The 19,935-nt window shown below is 39.3% G+C and overlaps 3 protein-coding genes across 3 annotated transcripts; 2 read left to right on the forward strand and 1 right to left on the reverse strand.

The window, feature by feature from the left end:
* Positions 1-4,713: 4,713 nt before the first annotated feature.
* LOC137833525 (uncharacterized) lies at positions 4,714-10,146 on the reverse strand. Its single transcript, XM_068641869.1, has one exon. It carries the CDS (start codon positions 10,144-10,146, stop codon positions 4,714-4,716), a length of 5,433 nt encoding a protein of 1,810 aa, XP_068497970.1.
* Positions 10,147-14,590: 4,444 nt separating this feature from the next.
* LOC137833526 (auxin-responsive protein SAUR32-like) lies at positions 14,591-14,908 on the forward strand. Its single transcript, XM_068641870.1, has one exon. The coding sequence runs from the start codon at positions 14,591-14,593 to the stop codon at positions 14,906-14,908; it is 318 nt and encodes a 105-aa protein (XP_068497971.1).
* Positions 14,909-17,694: 2,786 nt separating this feature from the next.
* On the forward strand, positions 17,695-18,201 carry LOC137833527 (uncharacterized). Its single transcript, XM_068641871.1, has one exon. It carries the CDS (start codon positions 17,695-17,697, stop codon positions 18,199-18,201), a length of 507 nt encoding a protein of 168 aa, XP_068497972.1.
* The last annotated feature ends 1,734 nt before the right edge of the window (positions 18,202-19,935 follow it).

Genomic DNA, 19,935 nt, shown 5'->3' on the forward strand with positions numbered 1-19,935 from the left:
TTATTGCCATATTTAAAAAATATAAAAACTATATTTATTTTTTATGAATCTAGAAACACTATTTAGTTGACCGAATATAATACATAATCACAAACTACACGGCATCTATCAATCCCCCACCCCGAAATTTAAATTCCCCACCATCAATTTGATGTTCGAAATGAAAATGATTTTGTATGGATGCCAGTATTCTTTATTTTGATCACAAACAAATACATACATTGTTCGCTTTTTTATTATGGTATTTTTTTTTAACGAATCAAAGTTTAATGTTATATTAATCTAATTATATTTTTAAAAATAAATGACTTGTCTATAATTAGGATTCTCGTAACCGTATATTGATGCACATAATTTTTTCCAATTTTATCCCTAAAAAAATAAGAATTAATTTAATAAAAATAAATAATTTAATTTTTAAAAATATAACACTGATGAACTTAATAACCTCTCTTATCTTATTAATAACTTCCCTTTTCTCTAAAAGAATCAATTACATCATTTATTAAATAACTTATTTCAAATCTCCATTTCTTTTTCTCTCTTTCTTTTTTCTTTTATGTAGACAGTGACTCTTATCTTTATTTTTTATTTATTTCTCTCTTCTTTGTGTTTAGGCACTATTATTTTTTTTATTTTTTTTAATGTTTTGATTAATCTTTATAAAAATTCTTTTTTTACTGAATTTAAATTTGTACCTGTATGGATATTGGGGACTGAGTAATGTTGGTCCACGTCGATGCAAGGTGTCTGCTTCAGTCTTAGTTGTCTTGTCCTTCGAGTTTCCTTCTTCCTCGCGTGCCTCGGTCGGCCGGTGGGGGTACCTGCGATTGTGCTCCGACGCTCAAGTCAGTAATCTCTCTCAGTGAGAATCCTTGATAATCTGAAAAACATACCTCTCTCTCTTTCTTTCTCTTCTTTTGTATGTCCCTTTGGGCTTGGGCCCTCTGGGTCATTAGTGGTCGCGACGTGTTTTGTGGTCCTTGGGTCGTGTTAGATGGTTTCCTGGGATCTAGGGGGTGTTCCTGAAAATCCAGGGAGTGCTCACGTGTGTTTGTTACTCAGTGGGAATTGTAACCGTTTGTCCCACGTGTAACCATGTTCCTTGCTTAATTAGATAATTTAATTCGGACAACGCGGTCGTCCGGTACCGACCGGTACACTTGCCCCCCAGGCTCGAGGTCATGTAAGGACGAAGAGTCGTATAAGGCTCAGGGGGTTATGGAAACAATGCGTGATAGCTGACATCATTAATGTGTGGCAGAGATGTGACGCATGGCAGAGTTGCCGTTTGGGGATGCTGTCACATCTGGATCGATTGAATGGTAGGGATTACGTGCCGTTTCGTATGCCGAGCGTATATGATCGTTGGATTAGATTTGATCTAATGGTGTTAGACGAACGCAGGGGTTTTGCTTCCCATCTCTTTGCCTATAAATAGTATTTCATTTGTAGAGTTGAGGGTTTTTCGTTCCTTTTGCTCTGAGTTTTGGGTTGCTTGCTCTGTTTTGCTAGGTGCCGATTTTGCTGCCAGTGTCTTCTTCTTCATTTCAAGGTTAGTCATGCCTTCTTCTGAGGAGTCTTCGAGTGTCGCGGGTTCGTCTTTGACTCGCGGTGCGAGTCAGGCATCGGACGGCCCAAGTTATGATTGGGTTGATCCTACCGTTCTTCGAATCCCCAGTAAAATAAAGTCTTCGGATAAATTAGATCAGTTTCTAGCAACCCATAAAAATTTTCTAACCCCGGATTGCCCGGCCAATGCGTTATATGTCGATATATGCGATATGACCGACCGTGTGTGTCATGGCCGGGAGAATGCTCCACACAACTTTTTCTTTGTGTATAGTACCTTGTTTTCCCATTTACACGTAAGTTTACCTTTTGATGATTTTACCATGAGTATCCTTCGGATTCTCAATGTCGCACCGACACAATTGCACTCTAACTCGTGGGCCATTTTACAAGCCTTTCGAGTTATTTGTCAGATATTTGGGCTCCTGCCGACCGCCGAATCATTTTTATATTATTATAACACGTACCCGAGTACCCCAGTAGGTTGGTTGTCGTTATCCAGTCGTCCGGGGAACGTACGCTTTGCTGCTTTTACTACCTCGTATAAGAATTTTAAGGATTACTTTTTTAAAGTGTTTGTCGAGCCGGACGGCCGGGATCTATTCTATAATGCCGATGGAAGCACAAAATTTCCATTCCATTGGACGGAGAATCCCACCTCCCTTGACCATCGGCTTTGGGAATCTTTGTCTCCCATCGACCAAGAGATTTTGATGGTCGTGAATCAACTACCGTGTAGGCTCCCTACGCGGGAACTGATAGCCCTTTACGGGTCGTCCAAGCAGTGGGCGGACCTAAATGGTGAGCACCTTCTTCTTGCGGTCGTTCGGCTGATAGCATATTTGTATCTTACCTTCGTGTTTGTGGTGCAGAAATTGTTGTGAGCATGGATCCGAGTTTGAAGAAATATATGAATAGTCTGAAGAGGCAGGCTAAGAAGAGTAAAATAGCCACCATCGCTGGGATTGTCCCGCGGACGACTGAGCAGGAGGTCGTTCCGGTGGAGGTCGTCCCTGTTCCCGCTCAAGGAAAGAAGAGGGGACGTCCTGTTAAGGTGCCTCGGACGGACGCTCCGTCTTCGTCGGGCAGTCCCATTAGCTTATTGGTGTCATCCGTCAGGGTGGCACCTACAATGCAATTTGACTTGCGTCCGGAGGACGAGGAAATTTTTGCTACCATTCCCACCTTAGATATGGTCGAGGAGACGGTTGAGCTGCAGTGTCGTGCGGCTGTGGCGACCAGGGCTCTTGGGGACGAGCTAAGGAGAGTGAAGACAGTCTCGATTCCAAAATTGAAATCGCAGCTCAATGACTCGGCCGTCTCGTTGAAGGATGCCCTGAAGGCAGTGGATGAAGCCCGGACTGACGCTCAGTTGGTCAGGAAGGAGCATGAGGCTTTAAAGATTACTTTAGAAGAAGTAGCAGCAGGACGGGCAGATGCCATCAAGGAGCGGGAAAAACTGGCCGCGGAGAAAGAGTTGTTGAGTGCTTAAGTTGAACAGCTTCAAGGGTTCATGTTGAGCATCAACGAAGAGTCATTCAGGCAGGGAGTTCGGCAGGTCGCCTTTTTCCATGGGGTGCCGGACGACGATGAGCGATACGACTCGAACATGGATGTTGTGGGCGGCCGTCTGATGCCTCTGGGGGACGAGGAGGCCGAAGAGAATGATCAAACCATCTGTCCTATAGCTGAGATGCCACGTGCAGATGATACCGTACCGCCGGAGGAGTCGATGCAACCGGATGACACCCTTGATATTGTTTAATATTTTCATTACCTGGGCCCGGGGTGTGGGCTAAAGACAATTTTATTGCTTTGTGACGTGTTTTGAACTATTTTACTTTTTGCTATCGAATTTATTTTCATGTTGCTATTACCACGCAGTTTAATACCGGACGACGGTGCTTTGATGAAGAATTTGATGTCGCGCGTAACTTGGACATTTATATATAATTTAATTGAATTTCTGACTAAGGTAATTTAATTGAATTTCCGACCGAGTGAACGGTTAATTAATTTAATTGAATTTCTGACCAAGATTGGTGAATAACGTTTAAGTTATAATTCGGATAACTTTCGTTATATCTTCCGACCGAATGATCGGTTAATTAATTTAATTGAATTTCTGACCAAGGTTTGGTGAATAACGTTTAAGTTATAATTCAGATAACTTTAGTTATATATTCCGACCGAATGAACAGTGAATTAATTTAATTGAATTTCTGACCAAGGTTTGGTGAATAACGTTTAAGTTATAATTCAGATAACTTTAGTTATATATTCCGACCGAATGAACGGTGAATTAATTGAATTTCTGACCAAGATTGGTGAATAACGTTAGTTATAATTCGGATAACTTTAGTTATATATTCCGACCGAATGAACGGTGAATTAATTGAATTTCTGACCAAGATTGGTGAATAACGTTTAAGTTATAATTCGGATAACTTTAGTTATATATTCCGACCGAATGAACGGTGAATTAATTGAATTTCTGACCAAGATTGGTGAATAACGTTTGTTATAATTCGGATAACTTTAGTTATGTATTCCGACCGAATGAACGGTGAATTAATTGAATTTCTGACCAAGATTGGTGAATAACGTTTAAGTTATAATTCGGATAAATTTAGTTATATATTCCGACCGAATGAACGGTGAATTAATTGAATTTCTGACCAAGATTGGTGAATAACGTTTGTTATAATTCGGATAACTTTAGTTATGTATTCCGACCGAATGAACGGTGAATTAATTGAATTTCTGACCAAGATTGGTGAATAACGTTTAAGTTATAATTCGGATAACTTTAGTTATATATTCCGACCGAATGAACGGTGAATTAATTGAATTTCTGACCAAGATTGGTGAATAACGTTTGTTATAATTCGGATAACTTTAGTTATGTATTCCGACCGAATGAACGGTGAATTAATTGAATTTCTGACCAAGATTGCTGAATAACGTTTAAGTTATAATTCGGATAACTTTAGTTATATATTCCGACCGAATGAACGGTTAATTAATTGAGTTTCTGACCAAGATTGGTGATTTAAAGTGCCTCGTTAAAACCTTCTCGGTAGAAAATCCTCCTTAGGGATAAAACTACCGAGCGAGGAAAGAGTGCACTAAGTTTATTCATCAACTGTAATAGAATTTGAGATGCGTGGCATTCCACGTTCTCGGTATAGATTTTCCTGACAAATATTCTAAGTAATAAGCTCCTCCTGTTGCTGTGTCGGAGATGCGGAACAGACCTTCCCAATTGCTTGAAAACTTTCCTCCGTCCTTCCGGGCGTCGCTGCGCATGCGCCAAACTAGATCTCCTTTCTGATAGCTTCGTGGCTTCACTTTGGAGTTGTACCTTCGTGCTGCTCGTATCTTGCATGCTTCTTCCCTTATCTTGCATTTGTCCCTTAATTCATTGATGAGGTCGAGGCCAACTAGTAGACTTTCCTTGTTTAAGTCTAGGTCTAATGTCTGTCGGCGTAGTGAAGGCTCGCCGATTTCGACCGGAATCATGGCTTCTGTGCCGTACGTCAGGCTATAAGGTGTTTCTTGAGTTGTTGACTGGGGAGTACAACGATAAGCCCACAGAACCTCTAACAATTCTTCAGTCCAATTTCCCTTGGACGGGCCAAGTCTCTTCTTTAACTCATTGAGAATAACTTTGTTGGCGGCTTCCGCCTGACCGTTGGTTTGAGGGTGTTCGACCAAACTCGTTATATGTTTGATGTGAAGTTTCTCATAGAATTCAGCTAGCCCACGGTCGGTGAACTGTCGACCATTGTCTGTGATAATGATCTGAGGTAGGCCGAACCTGCAGACAATGTTTTTCCACACAAAGCTTTGTACGTTCCGGGCGGTGATGGCTGTTAGTGGTTCAGCCTCAATCCATTTGGTAAAGTAATCTATACCCACCAGTAGGAACTTGCATTGCCCTTTTCCGGGTGTGAAAGGTCCGATAATATCCATTCCCCATTTCACGAACGGCCAAGGGGATAGGATGTAGTGCAAGTGTTCTGGTTTTTGGTGCAATAAGGTGCCGAACTCTTGACATTTCACGCACTTTTGAACGTATTCAGTGCAGTCTCCCTGTAAGGTCGGCCAGTAGTATCCAGCTCTTAGAATTTTGGCGGACATAGTCCGCGCTCCTGAATGGGTTCCGCATATCCCTTCGTGTAACTCGGTCATTACATAAGTGACTTGTTCTGGACCAAGGCATTTTAGGAGGGGACGGGAATACCCTCTCCTGTAAAGATCTTGGCCAATCAGTATGTATCGGGCGGCTTGTAATTTCATCGTTTTCTCCAAATGTGGATCGCATACACCATCGGTCAGATATTGTTTTATGGGAGTCATCCAGTTAGGTTGGGTGTCAGTCGCCATGCATTCTTCGGTACCAACACTTGGTTTAGCCAGGGTCACGTGTATGGCCGACCGGTGGACGCCTTTCTTTTTTAGGGTAGCCAATCTCGATAGAGCGTCCGCCCTAGTATTATTTTCCCTCCGTACGTGTTGGAAGGAGATTTCTTTGAACCTGTTTAGAAGATTTTTTACGAAATGAAAATACTGTTGGAGTAATGTTTCTCTTACCTCATACTCCCCTGTAAGTTGTCCGACGACTAGACGGGAGTCGCTCTTACAAATTATATTTGTTATCTCCAATTCAATCGCCAGATGCAAACCTGCGATTATAGCTTCGTATTCGGCTTGATTATTGGAAGTTTTAAATTCAAATTTCATGGCTTGTTCGACAACAATCTCCCCTGGTCCTTCAAGTACAACTCCTGCTCCGGAAGAACGACTGTTTGATGACCCATCTACATATAGTGTCCATCGGGGAGTTTGTTCGGTCGGATAGGGAGTGAGTTCTGCTGTGAAGTCGGCGAGGGCTTGGGACTTGATAGCTCCCCTGGGTTGGTATTCGATGTGGAATTCTGACAGTTCGACTGCCCAACCTATCATTCGTCCGGCGAGGTCAGGTTTGGTGAGAATCTTCATAATGGGATAGTTAGTCCTAACAATGACCTTGTGATTTTGGAAATACATCCGCATCCGTCGTGCGGTAATGACCAAAGCGAAGGCAACTTTTTCGACCATTTGGTACCGGGTTTCTGCGTCATGTAAGACTCGACTTACAAAATATACCGGTCGTTCTTCCGCTTCAATTTCTTGTACCAGAGCGGAACTCACCGCTTCATTGGAGACGGCGAGGTAGACCACAATGGGTTCCCGTGCGTTCGGTTTCTGGATGACCGGTGGAGACGCCAGAAATGCTTTTAACTGTTGGAAATTTTGTTCACATTCATCTGTCCATTCAAATTTACTTGTCTTCTTCAGAAGTTTTATGATGGGTCTCGTTCGTTCGGCAAGCTTAGGTACGAATCGAGACAACGAAGTGAGACGGCCGACTAGTCTCTGGATCTCTTTGAGTCCGTTGGGACTTCGCATTTCGGTGATTGCCTTGCATTTTTCTGGATTAGCCTCTATACCCCGATGTGTGAGCATGAAGCCTAAGAACTTCCCCCATTCTACGCCGAACGCGCACTTCTCCGGGTTTAAACGCATGCGGTATTGACGCAAGGCTTGAAAAACCTCTTTTAAGTCAGAAACATGTTGTTCGCAAGAGTCTGATTTGACGACGATGTCGTCAACGTATACTTCTACATTCCGACCGATCATGTCGTGGAATACGTGATCCATGAGTCGCTGGTATGTGGCTCCTGCATTCTTGAGGCCGAACGGCATGACTTCATAGAAGAAATTCTCAGAATCTGTTCTAAACGCGGTTTTTTCTCGATCACGGTGGTACATTTGTATTTGATTGTAACCTGAATAAGCATCAAGGAAACTTAGGATTTGATGACCGGCTGCACCGTCGACCAGCCGGTCGATAGTAGGTAGGGGATACGAGTCCTTTGGGCACGCCTTGTTAAGGTCTGTGTAGTCTACGCACATTCTCCATTTTCCATTCGTCTTTTTTACCATCACTACATTGGCTAACCATGTCGTATAGTGGGCCTTTTGAATAAAACCAGCTTGAATTAGCTTGTCTGTTTCTTCTCGTGCGGCTTTGCGCCGTTCTTCACCTAGTTTCCTTTTCTTTTGAGCGATCGGCCTGGCCTCTGTATAAACAGACAATCGATGGGTAATCACATCTGATTTTACCCCTGGCATGTCTGCAGCCGTCCAGGCGAAAAGATCAGCGTTCTTTGTTAATGTTTTACCGATCGTCTCTCGGTCGTCTGGTTTGAGAGATGTTCCCATGTATGTTTTCCGGTCTTTGTCCCGAAGGAATATGGGTTGAAGATCTTCCCCTGCTTCCATTCGGGGATCATCCAGTCGAGGATCTAGATCGACTAAAGCGACCAAGTGTCTTCTAGATTCTCTTCCTCTAGAGCGTCTTTCTGTTGACCGAACTCTTCGCTCTGTGGTCCGTTCGACTGACGTGGTATAAAGCCTTCGGGTCGGTTCCACCTTCAGGCTAGCTACATAACACTCTCGTGCTGTCTTCTGGTCTACATGCACGGTTGCTATATCTCCATTGACCGAGGGGAACTTCATAGCTAAATGAGGAGTTGAGACAATGGCTTTCAATCTGTTGATAGATGGTCGACCGAGCAAAATATTGTACGATGTATTGGCATTAACGAGTAGATATCGTATGTTGATGGTCTTGCTGAGGTAATCATCTCCGAACGTGGTGTATAGATCGATAAATCCTTTCGTATCCACTCTTTCCCCTGAGAAACCAACTATCTGCTCGTTGTAGGGTTGTATCTCTGCTTCTGGAATCTTCATCTTCTTAAACGTTTCCCAATACAGGATGTCGACCGAGCTACCCTGATCTACCAAAACTTTTGCAATTGCAAATTTATCTATCTCCACAGTTATTACCATGGGGTCATCTTGAGATGGATCGATTGCTGTGAAGTCTTCGTCAGTGAAAGTGATTGGTGGTATATGCGGTCGGCGTTGTGTGGAAGTCGAATGAACGGATTGAATTGCTCTCAAATGTTTTTTCCTTGCTGAATTAGAGCATCCTCCACCCGCAAAGCCACCTGCAATGTAATTAATTTCTTGAGGGAGCTGACCGAGCGACACCGGTCCAGCGATTGTATTGATGACTGTGCGAACTTTTTGTTTAGTTCGACTTCTACGTTCAGGGCTTTCGCTTTTAGGCCTCGTTCGTCTGATCGGACTTTCGCTTCTTTTTCTTCTGTTTGAACGATAGTGGTTGTCACGGGTCCGGTCATCTCTTCGTCCCGAACGTTCGCGGGGATCATGATCACGCTGGGGTGACCTGGGTGCAGTGATGGTGGTTTTCACGAACTTGCGGAGATGACCGGCCTGGACGAGCTCTTCAATTTTATCTTTCAGTGCTTGGCATCCTTCGGTCGTGTGGCCATAGTTACGATGGTATTGGCAACGTTTACTGGTGTCGGCATTGGGAGGGGTTTGTGATTGCCTCAATGCCGGAATCAATTCAATCTGCAGTGCTTCGTCGAGAACCTTACCCCTTGGTACAATCAAGGGAGTGTAGTTGTGGAAACGGGGACCCCTATTGGGGCGATGTCGTTCTCGGTCGGTCGGTACTGTGGGGGGACGAATCCCTTTACTCTTGTCCGTGTTCTCAGCATAAGTTTTTCGATGATAGTCAATATGTTCTTCTATCTGCATGAACTTTGTTGCTCTTGTTCTTAATTCATCCATATTGCACGGAGGTCGTTTGATAAGGCTTTCAGTGAACCTTCCCGGTAGTATGGCCGAGACCAAATGATGCATGGCTATTTCTGGATTAAGATTACGAATGTTCATACACACTTTGCTAAATCTGTTCATGAATGTTCTCAATGATTTTCCCCTTTCTTGTTTGACATTTAGAAGAGACATGGAGGATGTCCGATGAGGTCTACTTGTGGCGTATTGCGTGGTGAACTTCAATTCCAAAGCGTCGAAGCTTGTAATGGAATTGTGTGGAAGGTCCGAAAACCATCCAAGGGGGCCTTCCCTGAGAGAGGTGGGGAAGACTTTACACCATACCGTTCGGTCGGTTGTGTAAAGGGTCATTTGAGTTCTAAATATATTCAGATGTTCGTCTGGGTCTGTGGAACCGTCATAAAGGTTTATCGTTAGGCCCCTCCACTTGTCAGGGAGAGGAGTGGCTATGATGTCATCAGTGAACGAATGGCCTTTCGGGTTTGTTACCTTGTTTGGGGTTACTGGCTTTACACTCTGATGGGTGTGTTGAACGAGTGACGTGTGAGGTATAGCCTGGGCTATTGTTCTCGTTCCTGATTGGAACGGTGATGGAGAAGGTGCACGTGAATGCCCTTCGCGTTCAGATTGCTCAAGTCTATCCAACAATCTCTTGTTCTGTTCTTTCAATTGTGCTATCTCTTTTGCGTGTTGTTGACGCTCTTCTTCTCGTCTTTTCCTTTCTTCATCCTGGCAAAGTTGATCGATGACCCCTTTTTGGAGTAACTCCTGCATCTGAATCTGGAGGGTTTGTAGTATGGTCCTATGCTCTTCAGAGATATCATTGTTGTTGTTGTTTGCCGTTGAGCCCATCTTCAAGCGTTGGGATCTTTGGGTCTGGGAATAATGATTACTCGGCCCCACGGTGGGCGCCAATTGTACTTGTATGGATATTGGGGACTGAGTAATGTTGGTCCACGTCGATGCAAGGTGTCTGCTTCAGTCTTAGTTGTCTTGTCCTTCGAGTTTCCTTCTTCCTCGCGTGCCTCGGTCGGCCGGTGGGGGTACCTGCGATTGTGCTCCGACGCTCAAGTCAGTAATCTCTCTCAGTGAGAATCCTTGATAATCTGAAAAACATACCTCTCTCTCTTTCTTTCTCTTCTTTTGTATGTCCCTTTGGGCTTGGGCCCTCTGGGTCATTAGTGGTCGCGACGTGTTTTGTGGTCCTTGGGTCGTGTTAGATGGTTTCCTGGGATCTAGGGGGTGTTCCCGAAAATCCAGGGAGTGCTCACGTGTGTTTGTTACTCAGTGGGAATTGTAACCGTTTGTCCCACGTGTAACCATGTTCCTTGCTTAATTAGATAATTTAATTCGAACAACGCGGTCGTCCGGTACCGACCGGTACAAAATTCATTTTTTTCTAATTTTATTCTAATTCTTCTATTTTCTTTACATAATTGTGTTTTTTACATAACTTAAAATATTACGATAGAAGTTGATAATAATATTTAAAAATTATAGATACACGTGTTTATAAAATAATTAAAAATTTGCGAATATAAATGCGCGGTGTTTATGGTAGTTATAAGTAAAGCAAGTTGGTAGAAGTTGGGTTTTGTTTAGTATGGTTTCCCTCCCCTCCAGTTTGGAAGGTATTTCACTTTTCCAAACCCACTTTCTTCACTTTGAATCTGTCCTCATTCCTCCCATTTTCTTCTGTCTGCTATTGCCATTGCCAAACGCAACGCAAACACATACATTAATCAATCATCATTCCAATCAATCATGTACTACCAACTACTATAATCAACTAATCTTTTTTCTGCCTCTGCACGCAAAATATAATACTGATTCAAGAAAATAAACTGCAATTCGCAAATAATGGGAATCAGATTCATCCTCCAGTTTTATCATTATTTAATTAACTCAACACTAAAAACATACCACCTGTGTACGATTGAGATACAAAATAATTTGGAATTCAAAATGAGAGTGGTAAAGATATCCTCGGAGCTATTCTACATGGTTTTCTTCAAGGGTTAGGCTCAATTACGAATATTTCTTTTATAAAAAGATGGGTAGAGGGAGGTGGAATCCTTGTTCCTTTGACCAATCTCTATGACTTATAATTAGATAGATTCTTGATGAACTAATGTTAATCATTCATTATGTTTTATTCCAAAAAATGTTACAATCTTCTACTGGATTATATCTATCCACGATTTCCTTTCCGATTTCACATATATCATTTGGGACAACACAAAAGGAATTCAGTATGGATATATGTCCATAAATCACTACTTCAATTTTAATTTATAGTAATTAGTCATTTAACTAACCATTGTCATTTAATTACACGCTTACACATATTTCAAATAATTCAACTTTTTCAACTAATTCATTGTATATCGTAAAAAACAACTATTTCACTTTATCATTAAAGTCATATTTATTAATGTTGCAACTTACTTATAGGACCGTGTTCTTTTAATCCTTCCAAAATAAATTAGTTATTTTTATCTCATTTATGAAAATAGCCCGTTAAGACTAAAAATTGAATGCTATTGTATTTACAATATGATAAAAAATATTTAATTTAATATTAAAAATAGACTTTAAATATAACTCAATTTTATAAAATTAATTTATAAGTAAGATGAGGTTTCGCACATACTCCTATACTATGAGTATTATATATACAATATGATAAAAAAAATATTTAATTTAATATTAAAATAGACTTTAAATATAACTCAATTTTATAAAATTACTTATAAGTAAGATGAGATTTTGCGCATACTCATATACTATGAAATATTTTTATCTTTAGTTGATTTGGGATCTCCAACTCATTCTCCTCACGTCGAGATGATCAACTCGTGCGTGAGACTATATATTTATGTTATATGTTTATGAGTGGTTATAAAGTTGAGTTAAGTTTAAAGTAATTCTTAATATGATATCAAATTCATTTATAGTCTATCCTAGTGAGAGTTTGTTGGACTTATTAAATCACCCATTGTCGAATCTACACACCTTCCTCACGTCGAGACGGTCAACTTGTACATGAAATTACTACCTTAGAGACGTTGGTTTTATGCTCAAAGCCCAAGTTATAACTCCATATCATGGAGTTCAATACCATTTAAAAGAGTATTATCGAAAAGGTCCACAAAATGCACACGAGTTGTTTAATCATCGTCATTCCTCACTTAGAAATGTTATCGAAAGAACATTTAGTGTCCTAAAAAAACGATTCCCAATTATCGCTAGCATAGTCTCATTACTCTATAGACACTATGACCGATATTGTTTTAGCATGTTGTATTCTTCATAACTTTCTTTGCGGGGTGGATAATTATAAGTCTTTGTTGGAAGATGTTGAACATGACTTGATGCAAGGAGATATATATGTGTCACACTCACAAACTTGTGAAGATGTGAACACAAAAAATGGACTATCGACATGGATTTCCGACTGCTGAATGTCATGATCGATGAGACATCTATGGGTAATCGCATTAACGGTAGTGGGACGAAACAAAGATACAAAAACATCGTTAAATCCCTACATGAAAGTGGATTGGTAGGGATTACTGATAGTTGTCGTTTTGTTATCAAATTAATATGATTATAACGTAGACTTATCTAACACTAGAGAAATGATAGTATAATTGTGGTCAGATGACCCAAGAGTCGTCTCCCAACGAATCCAATAACAAATTCAGTAAATCAGTGTTTAGAATCTATCGACAAGTAAGAAAAGTTAGCAATAACAATAATGATAAAAAGAGGTTGAGATAGTTGTGCAGAAAATATAATTTTTTTTTATTAAGACAACAAATAAAAGGCGATTGATCCCATGTGATGTTTTCTTTTTTTTTCTATAAAATTTGATGAGAAATAAATTTGTCATACAACCTAAAACTCTAGTTAGAAAAAAAAAATGATATAAAGACCATTATACTTGTCTAGATTGGTCATCACCGAATTTTTCGAAAAACATTTACTTGAGCGATTCGCCACAAATGAGCTATAAATTTATAAGTCTTCATAATCTTTATATATTTTTAGACTTTCTTATTTTTATTCAGTGTAACATTAAAATACGTATTTAAATTCCCAACAAAGCAAAGAAGAGAAGGAAAGGTTATCAATGTTTTTAACCTAGCCTTATTATTTAAATAATTTATAATCACTTCAACAAAATCATTAAATCAAAATCAATTTTAAAGATGAAAAATAATTAGTTGTTATAATAATTAAATTAGAGACAATTTTATAGACTAAAAAAAGTATTACTTTCTATTATTGATAAATAATTTTTAAATTAGTATCTAATTAGCTACCAAGATTTTTGCTACCAATTGCTATCAAATTTAAAAACTAAATAATTGGTAGTTAAAATCTTGATAGTTACTTAGATACCAATTTACAAACTATTTATCAATAATAAAAACTAATTTAGAAATCAATAATTTTTTTAGATACTAATTTTTTAAAATTTGATAGCAAAAACCTTGGTAGCTAATTAGATACTAATTTAAAAATTATTTATCAATATTAGAAAGTAATAATTTTTTTAGTATCTAAAATGATCTCTAATTTAGTCAATATAGCAACTAAATATTTTTTATCTCTAAAATTGATTTCTATTTAATGATTTATTTTTATTAAATATAAAACACATGCTTTTTTTACATTTAATAAAGTAAATAACTACTAATTTTTATTGATGATTAATTTTTGAAAAAAAAACTGTAAACTCATCTTCCCTCTCGAAGTAAAGTTTAACCTTTATTTTGTATCACCTAGCAAAATATTGTTTTGTAAGTCCGGGGCAAATCCGAGATAAGCACAACTGTCCTTGATCGTACGTACGTAAAGCGATATGGAAAGGTTAGCGTTGCATCCTATTCTTAGCCTTCTTTTCTACTCTGTGTAGGTCCACAAAAGATCCGTTGATCACAGTAGTGACCAAGATCGGACGGTGCTGAGTCCAAGTGAGTGGAGAAGCACGTGACACACTCACACACACACACTTCTCTCACGCTGGCATGTATATATGAATAAAGTCTTTCTTGTTGTTTGGGGATGCGTTTCTCTACCATTTGTTGTGTTGTGTGTACGAGCCATGACTAACGTACCAACCTCTCTCATATATTCGTCTCTTAGCTGCTTCCACAAAGAAGCAATCATACTCTCACAACTTTGCTGCTTTTTCCTTGTTTTCTTTTGAGGTTTTTCGAGAAACCAACACAGAAACACTCAGATAATATAAGCAGAGCAGCCTCCTTTCTGTCTTCTTTTTGCAGTGATGGGTCGCAGTGGGGAGAAGAGAGTGAAGGGTTTTGAGGGGAAGAAGGAAGGGTTCCGAGGAGGAGTGCCGAAAGGGTGTTTGGCTATAAAGGTGGGTCAAGGAGAAGAGCAACAACGGTTCGTGGTGCCAGTGATGTACTTCACTCACCCCCTCTTCATGCAGCTTCTGAAGGAGGCAGAGGAAGAGTACGGGTTCGACCAAAAAGGAACCATAGCCATCCCTTGTCACATCGAGGAGTTTAGGAGCGTTCGAGGCATCATCGACAGCGAAAAGTCTCTCCTTCACCACAATCACGTTCGCTGCTTTGGCTTCTGACCAACCAACACAACCTTTTTCACCCTCAATTATGATTTCGCCTTGTAAATTCTCAGCTTTTATTTTACTTTTGTCAGTTCAGGGGTGATGACAGTGTGATAGAGATGAGATGACGGCAACAGAATGTTACACCTTGTTATAGTTTTGCTACCAATCTCAATGGAAAAGAGATACTTTTTTCTTTTTCTTAATTTTTAGAAGGATTTGCGGCCATCTAATGACAGTGGAAAGAGTTGAAAATAACGCATGTGGGGCCCAATTTAAAGACCTATACATCTTTCTTTTCGATCCTCACAATGTTTTCAACACTATATACATCCATGTAACTGAATAAATTAATATTTGGTGTCACTAAACGATAAAGCACCTTCAATTGATAATTCAAAATAGTAATATTTTAATTGTATTTGTTTTAGTTTTTAATTTAAAATCTTAATATATATTATCATATTATTAGAGTTGATTGTTAAGTGGGTTTAATTTTTTGAGTTTTGAAAGTATTATTTCTGTTTATTTACCGTACTGGTGGAATTTTATTGGAGAAAACTAATTACAGTGCCAATGGTACAAGTTTATCTGTTGTTAAGCCTGAATTCTTTCCTCCTTTTTGCCTTAGTTTTTGAATGGTAATTATTAGCTTTGTGTGGGAACAGCATTTTGAACAGATACGTTTTATCGACACTAATAGTCTGCGAAATAATATGTGGAGGTATAATCTGGAAAATACCGTATGGAGGTTTGTGTCTTGGAGAATTTGAAATCATAAGAATAATAGAATAATTTTAAAAAATATAATGTAGAAATTTTGAGTGTAACTTAAATCAAGGTATAAATATGGGTAAATTTTAAATTTTCTAAAAAAAAATTATTATTCTGATTGGTGAATTAATTTATGTGTATGTTTAAATTTAAATGACTTATAATTTTTTTTATCACTTATTTACATATATTCACCTATTTACATATATTTGAATTACTAATCATGTGAGAATATGCAAAAGAACTAGTTACGTAAACTGTATGTAAACATATAAACTTTAAAAAAATATATAATTAGTTTACATAATATTTTGTTTTAGCAAGAGATTGATAAAAGCAGGTTAATTTATTTTTTTTATATCAATATTCTCATACTTAAATAAAGGTTGTTGTAAATGAATTGAAGTACCTAAGCATCTATTTATATTTTTTTTTATTAAAAAAAATTATTCCGAATGTAACTGCTAAATTTTATTTTACTTATGAAAGAATACCAAAATTGTACCGATACAGTCAGGAATTGGGCCGATGAGGCCTGGTAGGTGTTGGGACGATGAGGTTTGCTAGGATTTGGGTCGAAGAGATCGAACGTGTAAACCCAAAGGAAGGAAAGGTGGGCCAAAGCCCACTCTCTCAATCTCTACGAAATAACATCATTAAACAACCTCGTCAAGGCATAAATACTCTAATTTATGTGCACAATATCCCCTGAATATATTGCATAAATACTCTGATTTATGTGCATAATATTTTTTATTATATTGCATAAATACTCTGATTTACTTGCACAATATCTCTGATTATATTGTATATATGTCCTGATATATGGCGAAAACATTTCTTTCTAAATAGAGGATGTTCAGATTGTATGACGGAAGAGGATAAGATGTCACACTAAAACCTGGAGAAACCGGGAAAAAAGATCCAAACCCACAAATGCTTATTGTACTGTCTAGGCCGAAAGGTCAACCGAAAGGTTGTACCAAAAATCTCGACCGAAAGGTTGTACCGAAAGTCTCAACCGAAAGGTTAAATATAAAAAGTAAATAAGTAAAATTAAATTAGTGATTATAGCAAAGCCCATAAGATGGGCCCAAATATACAGGTGTGTGTTTTCAAAATGTTAGGTGCAAAAAGAAAAGACCCAAGTAACTCTTAAGCCCAATAAGAGAGCCTTATAAATAGAGGTTCAACTCAAGAGGTAAGTAAGATTCAATTGATTTGATGAACATAAAACTATATCTGACTTTGGCATCGGAGCGCCTTGCAGGTACACACACCCACCTGTGAGGAGAAGAAGCCGAGAGCCCAACCCGAGAAGAAGCCGAGAGCCAAACTCGAGTAGGAGTCACGAGAGCCCAACCCGAGAAGAAGCCGAGAGCCAAACTCGAGTAGAAGCCGCGAGAGCCCAACCCGAGAAGAAGCCGAAAGCCCGACTCGAGAAGAAGCCGCGAGAGCCCAACCCGAGAAGAAGCCGAGAGCCCAACTCGAGGAGAAGCCGAGAGAGTCCAGCCCAAGTTCGGAAGATTTGTAAAGGAGTTGATCTTATCAACCTTATTCTAGTGTTCTTGGTCCTTGTTGTAAGAACATTTTGGCGCCCACCGTGGGGCCGAGAAGTAACTGAAAAAGGTTGAACACAAGATGAATCAAAGAGAAGAACAAGGTGGAGAGCAATCTGGGGAGTAGAGAGATAATCAAAATTCCATGTCAATGGCTATGCTCATGCAGTTACAAAAAGAGTTCGAAACACTAAAGAAAAGCAATGAAGAGGAGTTAAGTATGTTAAGGGCGGAGAATGCGTATATGAAAAGGAAGTTGAATGAAGAGACGATTTTAAACACATCATTTGAAACTGTTCAACCAAGAACACATATCCACCAAAGGGTACATAATGAGGAAAGATTTGAAACTACAAGGAAGAGAATACCAGAGACTTCTGTTATCTTTGTCGGAATATCTGTTAGGAGACATCCATTTTCCGAAGCCATTATAGAAACCCCACTGCCCAAAATTGGAAGAATTTTACCATGGAGAAATATGATAGAGGTACAGATCCTGATGAACACATTGCAGTATACACAACGCAGATAAGTTTGTATACGTGGAATGATGCCATTTTGTGCCGAGTATTCCCAACAACTTTGAAGGCAGGGACTCTGAGTTGGTTTACTCGGTTGCCACCGTTATCCATTGATTGTTTCAACACTTTAGTAAAAAAGTTTGGAGCTCATTTTGCTACAAGCCGACCACATCATCTGACATCAATTGCCTTAGTGAATATAAGGCAAGAAAAGGGAGAATCCCTAAGAGCATTTATGGAGCGCTTTGGAAAGGTAGCACTAAGTATCCGCAATCTCAGTCCGAAAATCACAATGCATCATATGATTACAGCACTGAAACCGGGACCATTTGCCGACAGTCTTTGCAAAAAACTGGCAACCAATCTTGATGAGTTAAGACAACGTGCATCAAAGTTTATGCAGATGGAAGAGTTGAGAGAATTTCGAGGGCGGATGGAAATGATTAGAAGATAAGTGAAAAGGAAGGAGGACATTCGTTTAGAAAAGGAAGAGAATAATTTCGTAGCCGAAAGTTTCAACAATATACACCGTTGAGTAGTAATTGAGCAAGAATCTTACAATAAGCAATGGCAGTAAAGATAATCCCACCACCAAAGAAGGAAAGAACTTCAAAAAGAGCATATCAGAGTAAACATTGCCAATACCACAAGAATCATGGTCGTCATACAGAAGAATGTGTAGCTTTGAAAGATAGAATTGAAGAATTGATTCAAGTTGGGCAGTTGAAACGCTTTGTTAGAGATGGAGGGATAAGGAGCAGACAAAGTCCAAGGCAGTTAAACACTCATCGTTGTATGTAAAACCTTTCGGTCAAGGATGATTTTTCATGTATAAAGAAAGTCGTATTCAAGATTGAAACACTTAATGAAGAAGTTATTCATATGAAGAGTCAAACTGTTAAATTCATCAATGTTTCGCATACTTCAAACCTCTCGGTCCTGGATGCTTTCACTTCAAGTGAAATCCCTCCCGAGAGTGTATCTCGTACTTCAAACCTCTCGGTCCAGGATGTTTTCACTCCAGGTGAAATCCCTCCCGAGTGTATCTCGTTCTTCAAACCTCTCGGTCCTGGATGCTTTTACTTCAAGTGAAATCCCTCCCGAGAGTGTATCTCGTTCTTCAAGCTTCTCGAATCAAGATGTTTTCACTCCAGGTGAAATCCCTCCCGAGAGTGTATATCGTTCTTCAAACCTCTCGATCCTGGATACTTCAGGTGAAATCCCTCCTGAGAGTGTATCTCGTTCTTCAAACCTCTCGGTCTTGGATGCTTTCACTTCAGGTGAAATCCCTCCCGAGAGTGTATCTCGTACTTCAAACCTCTCGGTCTAGGATGTTTTCACTTCAGGTGAAATCCCTCCTGAGAGTGTATCTCGTACTTCAAGCCTCTCGGATCAAGATGTTTTCACTCCAGGTGAAATCCCTTCCGAGAGTGTATCTCGTACTTCAAGCCTCTCGGATCAAGATGTTTTCACTCCAGGTGAAATCCCTTCCGAGAGTGTATCTCGTACTTCAAGCCTCTCGGATCAAGATGCTTTCACTCCAGGTGAAATCCCTCTCTCGAGTGTGTTTCATTCAAATCAAATCTCAATCAACGGAGTTCTTATTTAAGAAGTCGAAAAGTTATAGTCCGAAAGGTTGGCAGAATACAAAAACCGAGAGGTCTTATAAAAAACCGAAAGGTTCTATTACAAAAACCGAGAGGTCTTATAAAAAAACCGAAAGGTTCCAATACAAAACCGAGAGGTCTTATTAAAAAATCGAAAGGTTCTAATACAAAAACCGAGAGGTCTTATGAAAAAACCGAAAGGTTCCAATACAAAACCGAGAGGTCTCATTTTTTGCATGACAGAAAACAAAAACCGAGAGGTCTTATAAAAAACCGAAAGGTTCTAATACAAAAACCGAGAGGTCTTATGAAAAAACCGAAAGGTTCCAATACAAAACCGAGAGGTCTCATTTTTTGCATGACAGAAAACAAAAACCGAGAGGTCTTATAAAAAACCGAAAGGTTATAATACAAAACCGAAATGTCTCATTTTTTGCATGGCACAAAACAAAAAACGAGAGGTCTTATCGAAAAAACCGAAAGGTTCTAATGCAAAACCGAGAGGTCTTAAGACAATCGAGAAGTCTAAATAAACATTGGCGTATCAGTATCAAGTCCAAAAGTTCAAACCTATAAAAATA

This window comes from Phaseolus vulgaris, chromosome 6, assembly GCF_000499845.2.
Source record: "Phaseolus vulgaris cultivar G19833 chromosome 6, P. vulgaris v2.0, whole genome shotgun sequence".
NCBI classification, from domain to species: domain Eukaryota; kingdom Viridiplantae; phylum Streptophyta; class Magnoliopsida; order Fabales; family Fabaceae; genus Phaseolus; species Phaseolus vulgaris.

Coding starts and splice junctions, on each gene's coding strand:
- LOC137833527 (XM_068641871.1), top strand. CDS start 17,695: ATGGAGAAATATGATAGAGGTACAGATCCTGATGAACACATTGCAGTA.
- LOC137833526 (XM_068641870.1), top strand. CDS start 14,591: ATGGGTCGCAGTGGGGAGAAGAGAGTGAAGGGTTTTGAGGGGAAGAAG.
- LOC137833525 (XM_068641869.1), bottom strand. CDS start 10,146: ATGGGCTCAACGGCAAACAACAACAACAATGATATCTCTGAAGAGCAT.